Genomic DNA, 18,603 nt, shown 5'->3' with positions numbered 1-18,603 from the left:
CTACGGAGGTGTGAGGTTTTCAAATTGGCTTTCTTCTATCACAAATCTTGTCGATATTGAGATGTCAAGATGTCCAAAATGTGAGCATCTACCACCGTTGGATAATCTCCCTTCTCTGAAATCTCTCACACTGGACAATTTCAATTCGCTGAATTATATATCGGATGAGATGGCAGAATCTTCCTCTTTTTCATCTCCATCAACAACATTCTTCCCATCCCTAAAGATTCTTCAACTCTTTGACTGCCCTAATCTGAAAGGGTGGTGGAGAACATGTAGGGACGCTGAGCTAGTGCCTCAATTTCCTTGTCTTTCTAACTTAACCATTCGGAATTGCCCTAACCTGACTTTGATGCCAACATTTCCGTCTCTGGACATGAAGCTGTATCTTAGCAATGCCAACATAAGACCATTGCATCAGACATTGAAGATGAAGATAATGACTGCAACGGCTTCCACATTACCATCAACCTCTTCTTCAGTTACTGCTCCATTTTCCAAATTAAAGACTTTGCGTTTAGAAGAGATTGAGGATCTATTATCTCTACCTGAAGAGTGGATGCAGAGCCTCATCTCCCTCGAGAATCTTACTGTTTCTAATCTATCAAATCTGGTGTCTCTACCGAGGGAGCTTCAATATGTTACCACCCTGCGGCGTCTCCAAATCTGGAGTTGTTCTAATTTGACGGCTTTGTCGGACTGGATGGGCAACCTCACATCACTTGAATATCTAGACATCGATAACTGCCGCAAATTGGAATCGCTACCAAAAGTAATGCGTCAAATCACCACTTTACAACGGTTGATAATTAATGATTGCCCCCATTTGTCTGAAAGATGCGGACACGATATGGCTGCAGATTGGCCCAACATTTCTCACATCCCATATATCATGATAGATAGGCATCAAATTCAAGAGCGTGGCCGCTATTTATTGGAAGAAGAAGGAGACTCCTCTGCTTCCACCGGTTAGTACTTTCTTTCTTCAGCCTTCCTTTTAATTTTATTTTTAAATTAGATTAAAAAAAATCATTAGGACAGTCCGAAGTTTTCTACAATGTCATATAAAAAATATCATCTACTTCTTCTACAATAAATTCTTGTCTCTATCTGGTAACTTGATCCATTACTTGCTCTGTTCTGTCTTTATTTTATCGACTTCTGTTCTGATTCTATTTGCAGAGGTACAACTATAGAAGGATGATTCTGCTTAGCTTTGACTATCCATGGGATGGTAGAACATATTGCTAGCTCCAACAACAGAATTATAAGTTGCACACAGCAAACCTTTTTCTACTTCAGAATTTTAGAAAGGTATAAGTTTTGTTCACCTCCATGTTCTTATGATGATATGTGGATATCAAAACTTCAAAATGAAATAATGTGTTATTTTATTTTTAAATCCCATTCTAAGAACTTAATTTCTCACCAGTTTTACCCTCTTGCTGCACTTGAACATCTAGAGAATATTTTATGGTCAAATATGTTGTTAAATTGAATGGTTGGCACTTTCAAATTACAATTGTAGTGGAGGATATTTTTGGAAGTTTTCAAATTTTAGCGGAGGGTATTTCAATTTTTTTCCCACCAATTAATTAATTATGAATGACCCATATCAGTTTAATTGATGTTACAACTCCGAATATCATGATTCTTTAAATTCTGAACTGAAATTCTGTCTGCAGGGAATAGAAGCAAATGATGTTTGTCCTGCAACAGATGATATTTGGATTTTGGAAGTTGTAAATTACTTTAGGATCTACTCTTCTAATAGAATTCAGGTTCTTATCTCTTTCAGTTTCACTTATTTTTGAGAACAATATTTGTAATATCTTATATTACCTGTATTAGCCCTCGAGGGCAATTTTTCATCTGATATTTTCAGAAAATTTTCTGTGATTTATTTTTCTTTCATTTTGGTACAGGAATGAAGCAATTTTGAGCTTGAAGCTTGTATTGCACATATTTCCTATTTCCATGATTACAAAGGTGTGAAATTTTAACTACTTTAAATAACTCTTTCAATTTTAGAAGTTGATTTATTTGCTTTATTCATTTCAACGTGTATGCAATAGTAACAAATTAAAGGTTAAATTGACATGAAAAGGATCATCAGCTGCTTCTACAAGGTATCTCCCTCCATCTGGTAAGTAAATCAACTGCCTTCTTTATTCTATCTTCACTTTGTCTTCCAGAGTCAACAAGTTTGGTTCTATACTGTATGCAGGGCTGGAAGGATGTTGATAACTTGAATTAACTCTTAGAATAGACATTTAGAATCAATGTTGCATTTTCGGAGGCAATGAGAATCTGCATTCTGTCTAAATTCTGTCAATTACAACATCTCTACCCCTTCAAGAATCGAGAAGCTAGCGACTGCAGGGTGCATTGGAATGTATCATTGATGATGATGATGGATCACAAGTCACAAGTCACAAGTCACAACTCACCACGATGTTATGTTCGCCGAGCCATCATGCTGCAATCCAGCCACTTTGGAGTTAGGACCATGGAATGTATTGTCACCTCCAACACTTCTGATGTTGCGTCATTCAGATGTTTTCATTTTCTTAAAGCAGTTAGCTCTGAATTATATTTTAATCTATCCTGACTGTTTTTTCTGAATTTAATGCAATATATCCATGTGCTAATCCTTGCAGGAATACAACCTGGAGCAAGGTCGGATATCAAAGCAACAGACCCTAAAACGTGGAGAACTTCCTCTGGGAAAATGAGGCTAAAATTCTTAGATTTTTGTAAGGTGTGAAAACATTTTATAACTTTTCCTTACCTGCACTATGCATAAGTCGGTATCAGTGTTTTATAATGAAATATTGCTCTACATTGCAACTGGTGGATTGAACTCTTGTTTATGCCAATTACAGAAATTTATGTGCTGCTACAAACTATGGAAAAAAGCGCATCTAGTAATCTCTATTAGCATCCGCTTTCATGTAGGCACAGAGCAAGTGTGAGTTTACATGAAATGTAGGTATCATATGCTTTTAATTATTTTGTCAATTTATTTTTGTCAAAATGCTTGGTTTTGTAATTATTTCACTATCTCAGTTGATTTTTTCCCTTAACCATCTGAGCATTAGGTTATAAAGGGACCTTAACAGAGTGCATCTTGCACATATTCAATCTCTGCAATCACTCTCCAGTTCCAAAGTTTATGAGTTGGGATGGTCTGCCAGCTTTACACTGGTATATACATTCCTGGATCTAGCTTTACACTGCCAGTTCCAAAGTTGCTTTGCCATTGGTTGCGTTGGAAAGAAGAATTCTTAACTGTTTCTACAGGTATATACATTCTTGGATCTAGCTTTTCTGTTCTGAAATTGTCTTTGATATAATTTTTGTAAACTCAAAATAAGTGAAGTTTCAACTAGGATTTGTTTTGTTTTCATAAGTTCTTTTTAGGCCAAAATGTATTTGAAATTGGTAGCAAGGCTTTAGTTTAGATTAACCTTTTGATTTTCGTAATAGTCCTGAGCTATTGCACTTCTAGCAAATTACTGATGTGTAGGCAGCAAGCTGATTTTAACTTCCAGACTTATACGTAACTTCCAGTTCATCTTCTTATATGTCTAAGTTTATGCTTCTGTAGGTTGCATGCGCTTTCACAGCCTACTGGAAAATCTTTTAGCAAACAGTCTCTAATTTTATTATACCTTGTGCATCTAAGTGTAGAGCAAATGTTCTTTCTCTTGGTGCTGCAATTTGGTGAAACTCCCACATCTTTGCTGGAAAGAGAAACAGTGAAATGCAACTCTGAGCCATTGAACAAGAAATACAAACAGCTACTATGATAGAGGATTTGTCACTTGTCAAAGTTAATTCTGGTTATGCCTTAGTTGTTAATAGATATTGTGATATTTTTAAAATGTAATTCTATTTTATTTTATTAAGAGTCTGGGACTAAGGGGAATTTCTATGTTTATGTCAATTTCACCACTGAAATACATGGAATTGTTGTTTAAATATAACAGGTTCTTTTTTTTTGGTCAAAAGTTAACTTTTTTTTTTATTTGACACACTGGGATTTATTTGTTTGGTTCTTTTCTAGTTGTATATAATTATAAAGGCAAGGTAAAATTCAGATGAAAGGAATCATCAGCTACTTCTACAAGTGATGTGACCCAACCGCAAGTGCACGGGTCGTACAAGTAATATTGAAAAGATATCGTTCCCACGAGGAGTTGTGTTAATGATTGAATTTTTGATATAAAAAGTTGACTAAATTGAGCTAATTTCGAAATTAAAACAATAAATTGATGGGTATTGGAGTATGAAATCTATATGTGCAAAATTAATAATCTATTCAACAATGTATTAATTAAACTAAAATTGCATCAAATTGAAATAAGCAAGTTGAAATATGGCAAAATTTAAAATGGCAAGCAATTAAATTCGATTAGAGATTAACAATAATAAAAAGGCGATTCCGGAGTTCGGGATTTCATATTCAAGCTATTTTGGGATTTTAAATTGGTTATCCAATCTTGTGAAACTTATGGGTTTTAAGGAGATTAATTCTTAAATCCTTTGAATACCCTTTCGAGTGAGACAAAGAGTGCCTTAATCAAACTAATCCTACTTTCGTGGAGTTAGAGTTAATCAAGACCCATTAAGTTCTTTAATTAATCTGTGAATCCTCTTAATCCTTAGTCTATTTCTATATCTAAGTTAATTAAGTCCAATTCCTTGATTATCTATCACAAGGCCTTCTCCTTTCGGTGTCTCAATCATGGATTAAGAACATCACTTAATGGGATCCTACACTAAGCATGTCATTAAGCACACAAGAAATGAATAAAACTCATTAAGACCACAAAATATGGATTACCCAATCAAAATCCACAAAATATCTCAAATATTACAACCCTTACTCTAGAATCAAAATAAAACTACTCACTAACCATAACGTTTACAAGAAATTCTGAGTTTATATGGAAATAAAGCTTTAATCTAAGCTAAGAAACAATAAACTAAACACTAGAAAGGTAGGAAAAATGTAAGAAAAGAAAGAAATCTCCAAATCTGATTGGAAATGGTGTGGAAGGTGAATGTGACCCTTCAGCTGCTGCCTCTTTTTTCCCTTTTCTTTCTCTCCTTTTTCCTCCCTTTCTAAAATGGGAAATGGGGCTATTTATAGCATTTTCTGACATGGAGCCCTAAAATGGTGTGTTTGAGGAGAGATTTTCTGAGGGAATCTTCTGCCAGCTCATTAATGAAATCTTTGTGGGACTGCATAAGTCATGCAGTCCCTTATGCAGTTTTCGGCTGGTTTCTGGCTCACTTATGCGAAACTGCATGACCAGGCGCATAGGTTATGCACAATTCCGTGAGATTGCATAAGGGGGCGTGAATCTGCATAAGCCATGCACTCTCCTTATGCACAATTCGGCAGGTATTGGAACAGTAATTCTTCTCCTTATGCAGATCTGCATGACTTATGCGGCAAGTTATGCACAATTTGGCCAATGCATATTTCAACTTTGAAACTTGTTTTTGACATCTTTGGCTGTAGAGATCACTCCTCAATGGCAAAAGTTCTTTTTAGTCCTTCAAAAACACAATTTTTCCTACAAAACAAAGTAAAATTTGCAAATTAATCCAAAATTGACAATTATGAAAAACTAACTAAATAACTAATGAAATTAGCTAAAAGTGACTAAAAATGGCTATGAAATTAAACCTAAATGATTATGCAAAATGTATGCATCAAATACCCCCAAACTCAAACTTTTGCTTGTCCTCAAGCAAACTTTTGAATGTGATGCAAATTTTTTAGGGGTGCCTTATCCAAAGAGTTATGAAAATCACCTCTTAAAGTAACTTAACACACCTTTAGCCATACCAGCAATCCATATACCCATCTTTTAAAATGCAAAGAATCTAATGCTTATCCAAGCTTTCACCGCTTAGCCATCAAGTCAATTATCATTCAAAATTCCAAAACCAACCAATCAAAAGAGAAAGTCATGCTCAAAAGGAATTCTAGGACAATCAATAGGCAAAGTGTCTCTATATAGAATGATGGAATTAAATGAATGAATGGATAATTTTCCAATCCCATAGGCAAATTCCCTACTCCTATCTCCACTAATGTAGCAAGTACTATCAAGAGATCAAAGGTCTTTTTAGGGATGTAATGGGGCCATGGGGTTAAAAAATGAGGCTAAGAAGAAAAATGGGTAAAAAGGATTCAAAGCATGAGAATTATTTTTCAATCTTGACAACATAAGGTACACTTCTTATTTTATTATATTTTTTCTCTTTTTCTCCTTTTTTATGTATATATATATATGGAGGAGAGAAATACGCAATGAGAATTGTCAAGTGCTAGCATATTTTACAAAACATATAAAAATGGAGGGACATTTTGATACTTTAAACTTGTATCTTGCATTTTCTTTGATGATTGTCCCTAAAAATTTGCCACCCCCAAACTCATTTCTTTTAATACTTTGGGTGGATTTCTTTCAATTTGAATGACAATAATGAAAAGCACATATACTAGCACTTTTACAAGATGACAAGCATTTCTTCTCCCTTTTATTGTATATATTTTTTTTTCTTTTCTTTTCTTTTTTTTTCTTTTTTTTTTTTTGAATATGTACCTAATATTATAAATAATTATTCTCATGAAAAGGGTTGGAGTGTTTGGTTCATTGGCTAGGAGCAATAGGGGATTCAAGAAAGATTAGGACTAAAAAGGCTCAAAGGGGTTTGCAAGGGTCAATTTTAATTAGGAAAAGGCCAAAAGGTTTAAAATGAGAAGTTTTAAATCAAAGAATGCCTAATCATCTCTCTTTTCAAGTACAAGCTGGTATTTCGCCTTGAAAGGTTTAGAAAATTTGTTCTAAGATTGGTGAGACATCATTTGACTACCTTATATCCAATGACTCCCTCTAAACATTCCAATCTCTAAAGGACTAGTTGGGTGGCTTTTTTGGCTAAGAAGATATAGGCAAGGGATAAACACTTCAAAACCTTGCACCTCTTAGGAAACTTTCAATCCACAAACCCAACTAAAGGTAAGTCAAATCACTCTCATAGGCAGCTTTTCAATACTCAAGGGATTTGGCAAAAAATTTTAATGCATGATGCATGATTCCTAAAAATGAGTAATGCATTAACTAAATAACTAAATGGAGGAAGTCTATTTGTGTGCAATGTGTACAATTTCTAAGTGATGTAAAATGTGTGTGTAAATGTTGTATAATGTGTGTGTAAATGTGTTATGTATATGTATGTAAGGATGTATATGTAAAATATTTACAATATATGTAAATGGAATGGGATGAGATGTTCCTATACTCTAAATGTGAAAAATGTAGCAAAAATCAAAATGCTCACCCCCAAACTCAAAATTGGACATTGTCCTCAATGTCTCAAGCAATGCATTATCAAAACTCAAAGCAAATAGCAATTACCAGGAATTGTGAAATGTAAGAGCAAAAAGAAAGAATTACCTGGTATAGAGCAGATGAGAATTCAAGAGATAATAGGGATGCATAAGAAGCTGCACATGTTATGCAGAATAAAGTGCTGTCCAAAATAGGTGCATAAGGAAGGTGCATAAGCTGTGCGGTTCTGCATAAGTAGCAATAAGGACTGCACAGGCTATGCAAAATATTTGCATGAGGGGATTCACAGCCTATGCAGTATATTCAAAAGCTGCTGCATGATGATGAGCAAGGGAAAAATGTGCAACCACCAGTAGGAGCATGCAAATATATACAGAGTATGGACAAATATGCACAAAAGGGCAGTAAAGGCAATGAAAATCAAAGAAAACAATGAAAAACTAATGTAATAGCCATCCAATAAAACTTCAAGAAAAACAGAATTCAAAACAAATTAAAATTGTTTCAACATATCTACAAAGAAAAAGTCATACAAGTTTGAACAAAAGTAAAACAGAAACTAATCTAATTCTATTGTTTTGCCTTTGTCCAAAGAAGTTGCTAAGGGCTGTCAAGTTCTTGTCAGTCGAAATGATGGTGCTGGAGGAGGTGATGGAGGTGGAGGAGGCATTCCCAGAAAAACCATGAGTTGCTTCATCATCTCCTTTAATTCTTTCTGCTTGTCTCTGGTTTCCATGACAAGGTCAAATAGTTGATCATGACGATCCTTGAGGGTATCAAGACCAGTGTCAAGCTTCCTATCCACAAAGTATATATCATTACTAAGCCTTTCAAAGTAGGTGAATAAGGCTTTAGTGTTGAAGGCAGGAGGGGCTGTGGATGAAGAGGGTTCAGCTGCAGAAGGTGTGGTGTCACGAGGAAGCTCTTTGGGGTGTCTGTGCATCGAGGGGTGGGGCGAGTTCAGAGTCTTTGTTGGGCTGGTGGGACAAGTTGGGCTTCTGGTTGTGCAATGGGTTCAGTTTCCGCTGCTGGTTGTGCAGTGTCAGAATGTGGCAAACTGAATCCAGTTTTGGAGAGGTGTGTGGCATCAAAGTATAGAGTATCGGAAAGTGCTGGTATTGGATGCTCTTCCGGATTAAAACCAAAATGCTTGGCTATGACAGTTATGAGCCCACCCAAGACAATGTCACCTATGGATTTGGTGGTAATATGCAACACATGCTCACAAAAGAAGTAACCAGGAGAAACCTTGACCTTGTGAAAAGCACACCATAACATGAATAATTCAGATTTCCCCACAGCACCAGAACTAGTCCCTCTGCCCAAGATAGTGCTAGCAATAAGCCTATGAATGAATCTAAGTGCAGGGTCTAGTATTTGAGAAGTTTTGGATCTGCCAGCAGAAAAAGTCTGAGGATATAATCCTCCAAAATTGAGCAGTATTCCAAATACCTTTGTTTGCTACCTCTACCCCTGTATATGGCACCCTAAATAGTCCATCAATTGCAAATCCAAAAATGCTATGAAATTGGTCCAATGATAACTCTCTATTTTGCCCCAAACATCTAAATTTCATAGTTGGCTTATAATCTACGTCATGCAATTTCAGGGTGGCAGAAAATGAGGAAATAAATTCCAAAACTAAAGCTGGATAAACAACTTTTTACTTATGCACAAATTCCATCCACCCTAAACCATCAAGGTATGCAACCACATTATCAAATAAACTAAGTGATTGGAGAGAATCCGTAGAAATATACCTAGTGGGTTGCACCTTCCTTTCCTTAAGTCTTTTAAATGTTGCCTTGTGAGTTGCATCAGGAAGGGGCCAAGGTAGTATTGATACCTGTGATGTTGCTGACATTTGCTTTTTGCTGGAAGAGGGTGATTTGGCTTGTGTGGAGGCTGAAGTTTTGGGGTTTTTGGGTGGAGGTTCTGACATTGGGGTGGTGGGTGGTTCTTTGCGTTTTGAGAGAGGAGGTGCAGAAGCCATGGGTCGGGTGGATTTCGACCTGATTTTTCGTTTATACGTGGCTGTGGGGGGTGGTGGAGGTGTTTCTTGTGGAGGAGAATCGGGGTTAGGAGGCCGCATTGACAAGGGCGAAACTTGGAGAGGGGAAGTTTGAGGAGAATGAGGAGGCGATTCCATGGGTCGTCGATGGTGAGAAAGGAGGAGGGGAAAAGGAAAGTGAAAAATGCAGGGAGAAATTAGGGTATATGCGGCGAAAATAGGATTGAAAAAGAAGGGGAGAGGAAGAGTTATGCCGGAATAAAGGTCATGGGGGAAAAAGGGAGTGAACAGGAATATCGGGAAGTGGAGGTGGGAAAATGGTGTCGAAAACAAATTTTGATTTGAACAGGGCATGTGTTAAGGCTGCATAAGTGAAAAGTGAGTGTGCATAACTTATGCACTCTCTTATGCATGCTTCGGTGGGTGATAAAAAAGTGTGAAAAACTGATTATGCAAGAGTGCATAGCTTATGCGCTAACTTATGCACGTTTCGGCCTGTTTTGAATTTCAGAGAAATAGGTCATGCGGAAGTGCATAAGTCATGCACTCTCCTTATGCAGGTCTCGGCAAGTTTTGGTTTTTGGGGAGTGTGGTCATGCGAAAGTGTATAAGTTATGCACCCTGCTTATGCACCTCTCTGCAGGTTTTGGAATTCAGAAAATGTGGTCATGCAGTTGTGCATAAGCTATGCACTCTGCTTATGCACCTTCGGCAAGTTTTGATTTTTGGAGAGTGTGGTAATGCGGAAGTGCATAAGCTATGCACTGTCCTTATGCATGTCTCGGCAGGTTTTGAAATTCATAGTTGGTGGTTATGCAGAAGTGTATAAGTCATGCACTCTCCTTATGCATGTCTCGGCAGGTTTTGAATTTTTGAGAGTGTGGTCATGCGGAAGTGCATAAGTCATGCACTTTCCTTATGCAGGTCTCGGTGGAAAGAGAAAATGCAGGATTTGAAGTCATGCAGAAGTGCATAAGTCATGCGCTCTTCTTATGCAAGTCTCGGCAGATATGAAATTTGACAAAATGTGACTATGCAGAGTTGCATAAGCTATGCTCATCCCTTATGCAGTTTGCAACAGAGGTGAAAAATGGCAAGAATTGTAGTTATGCAGGATTGCATAAGCTATGCACATCCTTATGCAGTTTTTAGCAAGATGAGAAAATGGCAAAATTTGTGATCTAAAAGCTGCATAAGCTATGCAATTGTTTATGCACAATTCAACAAGATTGAGATTACAATTGAAAATGATTTGCAAGTATGAAAAATACCCTAGAATGAAGAAATATAATTCCATGAAGCATAAACCATGAGAAATTTTCACCAAAAACACATCAATATATACAAAGTCCATCAAAATTGCATCACACAAGCTTGTAAAAATGAATCCTGCATAAAAGGCCTTTGTGAACCATGCCATTTTGACTCAAATTCTGCAAATCAACATTTAACACATTAAAAATTAATAAAATTTGCATAAAGTTGCATTTATCCACAAATGAGAAATGAACTCTCCAAGTTATGCCAAGAAAATGCAATATGCCCACCTTGAATCCCACAACCCAAATAAGCTCAAAACTGCAAAAATGACTCACTTACCACCGTATTAACATTATAAGCACAAATACTTAAAAGTTACACACCCAACCTCACCAAGAACATAAGTCATCTGCTGCAGATCCTTCTTTGCTGCAAAATTTCATTTTTTTCTCTGCATAAACCAGATAGCAACCCTGCACAGGTTATGCAGTAAAAATCAATTTTGGGAGAGTTGAAGGACAAAATTTCAGGTTAAGAATCACTCCCCAGCAGTTCACCAACCTTCCTCCATTGAAATACATCTACAAGGGACAAGATTCAACAATGTCAAAAATTGAATTTGGGGAGATAAAAACAAAAGCAATGTAAATAAAAGTAAATCAACAAAAAGGAAAATAAAAGAACTTGGAATGCCTCCCAAGAGGGCTAATTTATAGTCCTTAGCTGGACTCTTCATGCATTTCACTTAAAAAGAGGTGAGGGATTGGAGAGCTTGTAACAGCTTGCTCCCTTTATTGGGTCTCCAGTTATGTAATGTTTCAATCTATGCCCATTGACCTTAAAATTGTCAGATTTTTCACTCCAAATTTCAATTGCTCCATAAGGGAAAACCTTAGAAACTCTATATGGACTAGTCCACCTTGATTTAAGTTTTCCAGGGAACAATTTCAATCTTGAGTTGAACAACAAAACAGAATCACCCTCTTTGAATTCCTTTTTTCTAAGATGCTTATCATGCCAAACTTTAGTTCTTTCTTTGTAAATACGGGCACTTTCATAAGCATCCATCCTCAATTCTTCAAGCTCATTAAGTTGCAATAACCTTTTCTCACCAGCTTGCTTAATATCAAAATTTAAGGTCTGAATGGCCCAATATGCTCTATGTTCTAGCTCCACAGGTAAATGACAAGACTTACCATACACCAACGTAAAGGGAGTAGTTCCTATAGGGGTTTTGTAAGCAATCCTATATGCCCATAAAGCATCATCTAGTTTGACAGACCAATGTTTCTGAGAATTGCTCACTGTTTTCTCCAAGATATGATTGAGTTCTCTGTTAGAAATTTCAACTTGTCATGAAGTTTGAGGGTGGTATGGGGTAGCTATCTTGTGCACTACACCATACTTCCTCATTAAGCTCTCAAATTGTTTATTACAAAAATGTGAACCCCCATCACTAATTACAGCCCTTGGAGCTCCAAATCTACTCAAGACAAATTTATTCAAGAATTTCACTACCACTCTAGCATCATTAGTTGGAGTTGCAATAGCTTCCACCCACTTTGACACATAGTCAACTCCAATTAGAATGTATTTATTACCATATGAAGGAGGAAATGGCCCCATAAAATCTATTCCCCAAACATCGAATAATTCCACTTCAAGAATATCATTTAGGGGCATTTGATCTCTTTTTGACAAATTTCCACTCCTTTGACATTTATCACATTCCAACACAAATTTCCTCACATCCTTAAAAAGATTTGGCCAAAAGAAACCAGCTTGCAAGATTTTACTAACTGTTTTAGAGATTCCAAAATGTCCTCCATAATTAGAAGCATGGCAATGATGCATAATACTCTGTGTCTCCTCTTTAGGAATACATCTTCTTATTAAACCATCACAGCATCTCCTAAAGAGTAAAGGATCATCCCATCTATAAAATTTTATCTCATGCAAAAACTTTTTCTTTTGTTGCCATGTCATTCCTAGAGGTAAAACTCCATAAGATAGATAATTAACCAAATCTGCATACCAAGGTAGTTTAGCAACAAGAGAGAAAAGTTGTTCATCCAAGAAAAACTCATCAATAGGGACTTCATCCATTTCTTCATCATCCAATTTCAACCTACTAAGATTATCCGCAACAACATTTTCAGCTCCTTTCTTATCTCTAATCTCCAAGTCAAACTCTTGTAGCATCAGAATCCACCTAATGAGCCTAGGTTTAGCCTCCTTTTTACGGAGTAAATACCTGATGGCTGCATGATCTGAAAATATAACCACCTTTCAGTCAATAATGTAAGGTCTAAACTTTTCCAATGCAAAGATAATTGCTAAAAATTCCTTTTCAGTTGTTGCATAATTTGTTTGAGCCTCATCCAGTGTTCGACTAGGATAATAAATAGCATAAGCCTTTTTGTCCTTTCTTTGACCAAGAACAGCTCCAATTGCATAGTTGCTAGCATCACACATAATTTCAAAAGGTAGGCTCCAATCGGGCGGTTGCATGATTGGTGCAGTGATAAGAGCTTACCTCAACCTGCAAAAGGCATCCAAACACTCTTGGTCAAATATAAATGGTGTGTCATTACTTAACAAATTAGACAAAGGTTTGGCTATTTTAGAAAAATCCTTGATAAAGCGTTTGTAGAACCCGGCATGTCCTAGAAAACTTCGAATTCCCTTGACATTGGTAGGAGGAGCCATCTTCTCTATCACTTCAACCTTGGCTTTATCAACCTCTATTCCTCTGTTAGACACCAAATGTCCAAGCACTATCCCTTCCTGAACCATGAAATGACACTTTTCCCAGTTTAACACAAGGTCAGTATCTGCACATCGCTGCAAAACTTTAGAAAGGTTAGCCAAGCATATGTCAAATGAAGATCCATACACAGAAAAGTCATCCATAAAAACCTCTATTATGTCTTCAATGAAATCTGAGAAGATTGCCATCATGCACCTTTGAAAAGTGGCTGGTGCATTACACAACCCAAATGGCATCCTCCTATAAGCAAAGGTTCCATATGGACAAGTAAAAGTGGTTTTCTCTTGATCATTTGGATGGATAGGGATTTGAAAAAAACCTGAGTATCCATCTAAATAGCAAAAATAAGAATGCCTAGCCAGTCTTTCTAACATCTGATCAATGAAGGGAAGTGGAAAATGATATTTTCTAGTGGCAACATTTAATTTTCTGTAATCTATGCACATTCGCCAACTAGTCACTGTTCTGGTGGGAATTAATTCATTATTTTCATTTTTGACAACTGTCATTCCACCCTTTTTTGGGACAACATGTACTGGGCTCACCCAAGTACTGTCTGAGATAGGGTATATGATCCCTGCATCAAGCAACTTCAAAATTTTCTTTTTAACAACTTCTTTCATATTTGGGTTCAACCTCCTCTGATGTTCAATAGATGGCTTACAATTTTCTTCCAAAATAATTCTATGCATGCAAAAGTGTGGGCTTATTTCCTTAATGTCATCTATGGTGTATCCTAAAACTTTCCTGAATTGCCTCAACACTCTTAACAACTTATCAGCCTCTAAGGTACTCAAGTTTGCATTTACAATTACTGGATAAGTGTTATTAGTGCCAAGAAATTCATACCTGAGCTGAGAAGGAAGTTGCTTAAGTTCTACCTTAGGTGCATCTTCTTCCTTGAATGATGGTTGCTTAGATTAGACTTTTTCCTTTTGTGTGAGTTGAAAAACTGGAGCAGAAATGAATGGTGGACTACCCTCTAAATGTTGAGCATATGCAGCCACATGAGGGTTGTCATAGTCTATGCCTCCTCCATGAACCAAACAATTTTCAAGTGGATCTTCTGGATATTTCTTTCTGAAATGTTCTTCAACCAGCTCATCAATGATATCAATTCTCAAACAAGTATCAGCTTCAGAATGATGCTTCTTCATAGAGTTATTAATGTTGAAAACCAATTGATCTTCACCAACTCTAAGAGTCAACTTTTCTCCCTTAACATCAATCAATGCTCCTGCTGTAGCTAGAAAGGGTCTTCCCAAGATGATTGGGATATTTGAATCCTCCTCCATGTCCAAGATGACAAAGTCAACAGGTATATAGAACTTTCCAACCTTCAGAGGCACATTCTCCAAAATCCCTTCAGGATACTTAATTGATCTGTCAGCTAACTGAAGAGAAATGTGGGTTGGCTTAAGATCTCCCATATTGAGCTTCTCATAAATGGAGAGGGGCATAAGGCTAACACTAGCCCCTAAATCACATAAAGCTTTTGTAGAACATGATTCCCCAATGTGGCATGGAATTGAAAAACTCCATGGATCCTTGAGCTTTGGAGGAAGTTTCCTTTGGAGGATAGCACTGCATTCTTCTGTCAAAGCTACAGTTTCATGGTCTTCGAGTTTCCTCTTATTTGAGAGAATTTCTTTCAAGAATTTTGCATAAGAGGGCATTTGTGAAAGAGCATCAATAAAAGGCACATTTATGTATAGCTTCTTCAAAACCTCTAAAAACTTCCCAAATTGCTTATCAAGCTTGGCTTTTTGAAATCTTTGTGGAAAGGGAAGTTGTGGCTTGTAGGGTTCTGGAGGTATATACTTCTCTTCCTTCTCTTCAATTTTCTCTTTACATTTTTCTGCACTCTCTTGTTTTTCACTCTTATCAATTTCTTTCTCATTTTCTCTCTTCTCACTATTTTCACTCTTCTCATTATTTACAACTTTCCCACTTCTTAAAGTAATAGCTTGACACTGCTCTCTTGGGTTTTCTGGTTGACTTGGAAGTTTTCCAAAAGACTTGGTACCTGAGGAAGATGCTTGTTGTGCAATCTGATTTTCCAGCATTCTGTTATGTGTTTGCATCTGTTCTAACCTTGCTTTCATCTCTCTCATCTCCTCATCATGCTTAGTTTGGTTAGCAAGAATCTGTTGCAATAAAGCTTCTGTGGTGGGACTTTGTTCTTGCTGTTTTGGAGGAGGATTCATAGTTTTCTGCTGAAAATTAGGCAATGGTTGCCTATTTTGCTGATATGGAATTCCTTGTTGCTGTTGTGATTGAAAATTCTGATTTGGAACTTGACTTTGCTGATTTCCCCATGAAAAGTTGGGATGATTCCTCCAAGTTGGATTATAAGTTTGAGAGTAAGGATTCCCCATTTGTTTGTTTCCATAATTACCAACATATGCAGCTTGCTCTCCATAGTCTACTCCACAGCTGGTAGTTCCTTCTGCATAAGCCACTTGTTGTGAACTTCCAGATGATGATGATGAACTAACCAACATACTTAAATCTTCCATCTTCTAAGCCAAGACATTTGTAAGTGCATCAAACTTTACATTAATCATGTTGAACGGATCAAGGTCATACATTCCAGCAGCTTGCCTCTTTTGAGTTGGAGCTGGTCCTCTTGGACTACTCCAAAGATGAGTGTTCGTTGCAATTTTCTCCAATAGCTCATAAGCTTTATCTTCATGCTTCATAATAAATTCTCCTCCTGTTTGAGCATCAATAATCCCTCTAATTGCAGGAGTGACATTTGTGTAGAAATTCTGGTTTATCATCCATTTCGGAATGGCACGATGTGAGCATTGTCTCTCTAATTCCTTCCATCTCATCCATGATTCATAAAGAGTTTCATCTTCTCTTGGTCTGAAAGCTGTCATTTGATTCCTCAATTCTTGAGTTTTTCCAGGTGGAAAATATTGTGCAAGAAATGCATCAGTGAGTTGCTCCCAATTTGTGATGGAGTTGTGAGGTAAAGAATCAAGCCAATCCAATGCTCTATCTTTCAAAGAGAATGGGAATAGCTTCAATCTTGCTGCATCATCAGACACTCCAGGTTGTTTTTGCATATCACAAATCATAGCAAACTTCTTCAGATGTGTGTGTGGATTTTCAGAAGGATGTCCCCCAAATTGGGAATTTTGAATCATTTGAAGAACCCCAAAATCCATCTTGTAACTATTTGCATCAATTCTTGGTCTTGCTATGCTCTCTCTCAAGTCATCAAAACGAGGAAAAGCATGATCCATCATACTTCCCCTAGGTACATTAGCATTTACAACCTCTTCACCTTAGGCTGCATTTTCATTGTTTCGATCATTTCCAGCATTACCGCCACCAATTCTGATTCTTTCATCAGCCATGTCTGCTTCTAATTCAGTTTCTCTCAAAGCTTCTTTTCTTTTTCTGGTTTCTTTCTTGTTGGCTTTACAAAATTTCTCAATTTCAGGATTGAACAATAAGGATGTGTCACTTGTGCTTCTAGCTCTTCTCATAAAAGATTAAGAGTACCTGAAAAAGAACAAACAAACACAAAATGAAAAGATAACAAAGATAAAACTATAAACAACTAAAATAATCAAGAATTCAATCTTAAACAAACGACCCCCCGGCAACGGCGCTAAAAACTTGATGTGGCCCAACCGCAAGTGCACGGGTCGTACAAGTAATATAGAAAAGATATCGTTCCCACGAGGAGTTGTGTTAATGATTGAATTTTTGATATAAAAAGTTGACTAAATTGAGCTAATTTCGAAATTAAAATAATAAATTGATGGGTATTGGAGTATGAAATCTATATGTGTAAAATTAATAATCTATTCAACAATGTATTAATTAAACTAAAATTGCATCAAATTGAAATAAGCAAGTTGAAATATGGCAAAATTTAAAATGGCAAGCAATTAAATTCGATTAGAGATTAACAATAATAAAAAGGCGATTCCGGAGTTCGGGATTTCATATTCAAGCTATTTTGGGATTTTAAATTGGTTATCCAATCTTGTGAAACTTATGGGTTTTAAGGAGATTAATTCTTAAATCCTTTGAATACCCTTTCGAGTGAGACAAAGAGTGCCTTAATCAAACTAATCCTACTTTCGTGGAGTTAGAGTTAATTAAGACCCATTAAGTTCTTTAATTAATCTGTGAATCCTCTTAATCCTTAGTCTATTTCTATATCTAAGTTAATTAAGTCTAATTCCTTTATTATCTATCACAAGGCCTTCTCCTTTCGGTGCCTCAACCATGGATTAAGAACATCACTTAATGGGATCCTACACTAAGCATGTCATTAAGCACACAAGAAATGAATAAAACTCATTAAGACCACAAAATATGGATTACCCAATTAAAATCCACAAAATATCTCAAATATTACAACCCTTACTCCAGAATCAAAATAAAACTACTCACTATCCATAACGTTTACAAGAAATTCTGAGTTTATATGGAAATAAAGCTTTAATCTAAGCTAAGAAACAATAAACTAAACACTAGAAAGGTAGGAAAAATGTAAGAAAAGAAAGAAATCTCCAAATCTGATTGGAAATGGTGTGAAAGGTGAATGTGACCCTTCAGCTGCTGCCTCTGTTTTCCCTTTTCTTCCTCTCCTTTTTCCTCCCTTTCTAAAATGGGAAATGGGGCTATTTATAGCATTTTCTGACATGGAGCCCTAAAATTGTGTGTTTGAGGAGAGATTTTCTGAGGGAATCTTCTGCCAGCTCATTAATGAAATCTTTGTAGGACTGCATAAGTAGACTGCATAAGTCATGCAGTCCCTTATGCAGTTTTCGGCTGGTTTCTGACTCACTTATGCGAAACTGCATGACCAGGCGCATAGGTTATGCACAATTCCGTGAGATTGCATAAGGGGGCGTGAATCTACATAAGCCATGCACTCTCCTTATGCACAATTCAGCAGGTATTGGAACAGTGATTCTTCTCCTTATACAGATCTGCATGACTTATGCGGCAAGTTATGCGCAATTTGGCCAATGCATATTTCAACTTTGAAACTTGTTTTTGACATCTTTGGCTGTAGAGATCACTTCTCAATGGCAAAATTTCTTTTTAGTCCTTCAAAAACACCATTTTTCCTACAAAACAAAGTAAAATTTGCAAATTAATCCAAAATTGACAATTATGAAAAACTAACTAAATAACTAATGAAATTAGCTAAA

The 18,603-nt window shown here is 36.5% G+C and overlaps 1 protein-coding gene and 1 non-coding gene across 4 annotated transcripts in view; both read left to right on the top strand.

Moving 5' to 3' along the window:
• Nucleotides 1-18,603, top strand: part of LOC131172633 (putative disease resistance protein RGA4) — a 58,784-nt gene that overhangs the window by 25,913 nt on the left and 14,268 nt on the right. Inside the window, exons 2-6 of one of the 3 annotated variants that reach the window (XM_058133970.1) lie at nucleotides 1-968; nucleotides 1,183-1,314; nucleotides 1,686-1,781; nucleotides 1,926-2,146; nucleotides 2,228-2,440. In XM_058133970.1, the coding sequence (XP_057989953.1) occupies nucleotides 62-968; nucleotides 1,183-1,196 (921 nt within the window). In that variant the 5' untranslated portion in view covers nucleotides 1-61 and the 3' untranslated portion in view covers nucleotides 1,197-1,314; nucleotides 1,686-1,781; nucleotides 1,926-2,146; nucleotides 2,228-2,440. Of the gene's footprint in view, nucleotides 969-1,182; nucleotides 1,315-1,685; nucleotides 1,782-1,925; nucleotides 2,441-18,603 lie in introns of those variants that run through there. The other 2 variants (XM_058133969.1, XM_058133971.1) reach the window with 2 other exon arrangements.
• LOC131173667 (small nucleolar RNA R71) lies at nucleotides 16,211-16,317 on the top strand. The gene has a single exon (XR_009143980.1). It is a non-coding gene; the product is annotated as a small nucleolar RNA R71 (small nucleolar RNA).

The sequence above is a fragment of the Hevea brasiliensis genome, chromosome 14, assembly GCF_030052815.1.
Source record: "Hevea brasiliensis isolate MT/VB/25A 57/8 chromosome 14, ASM3005281v1, whole genome shotgun sequence".
NCBI classification, from domain to species: Eukaryota; Viridiplantae; Streptophyta; class Magnoliopsida; order Malpighiales; family Euphorbiaceae; genus Hevea; species Hevea brasiliensis.
The sequence above is the reverse complement of the archived record's forward strand: the minus strand, read 5'-3'. Positions and strand labels throughout refer to the sequence as shown.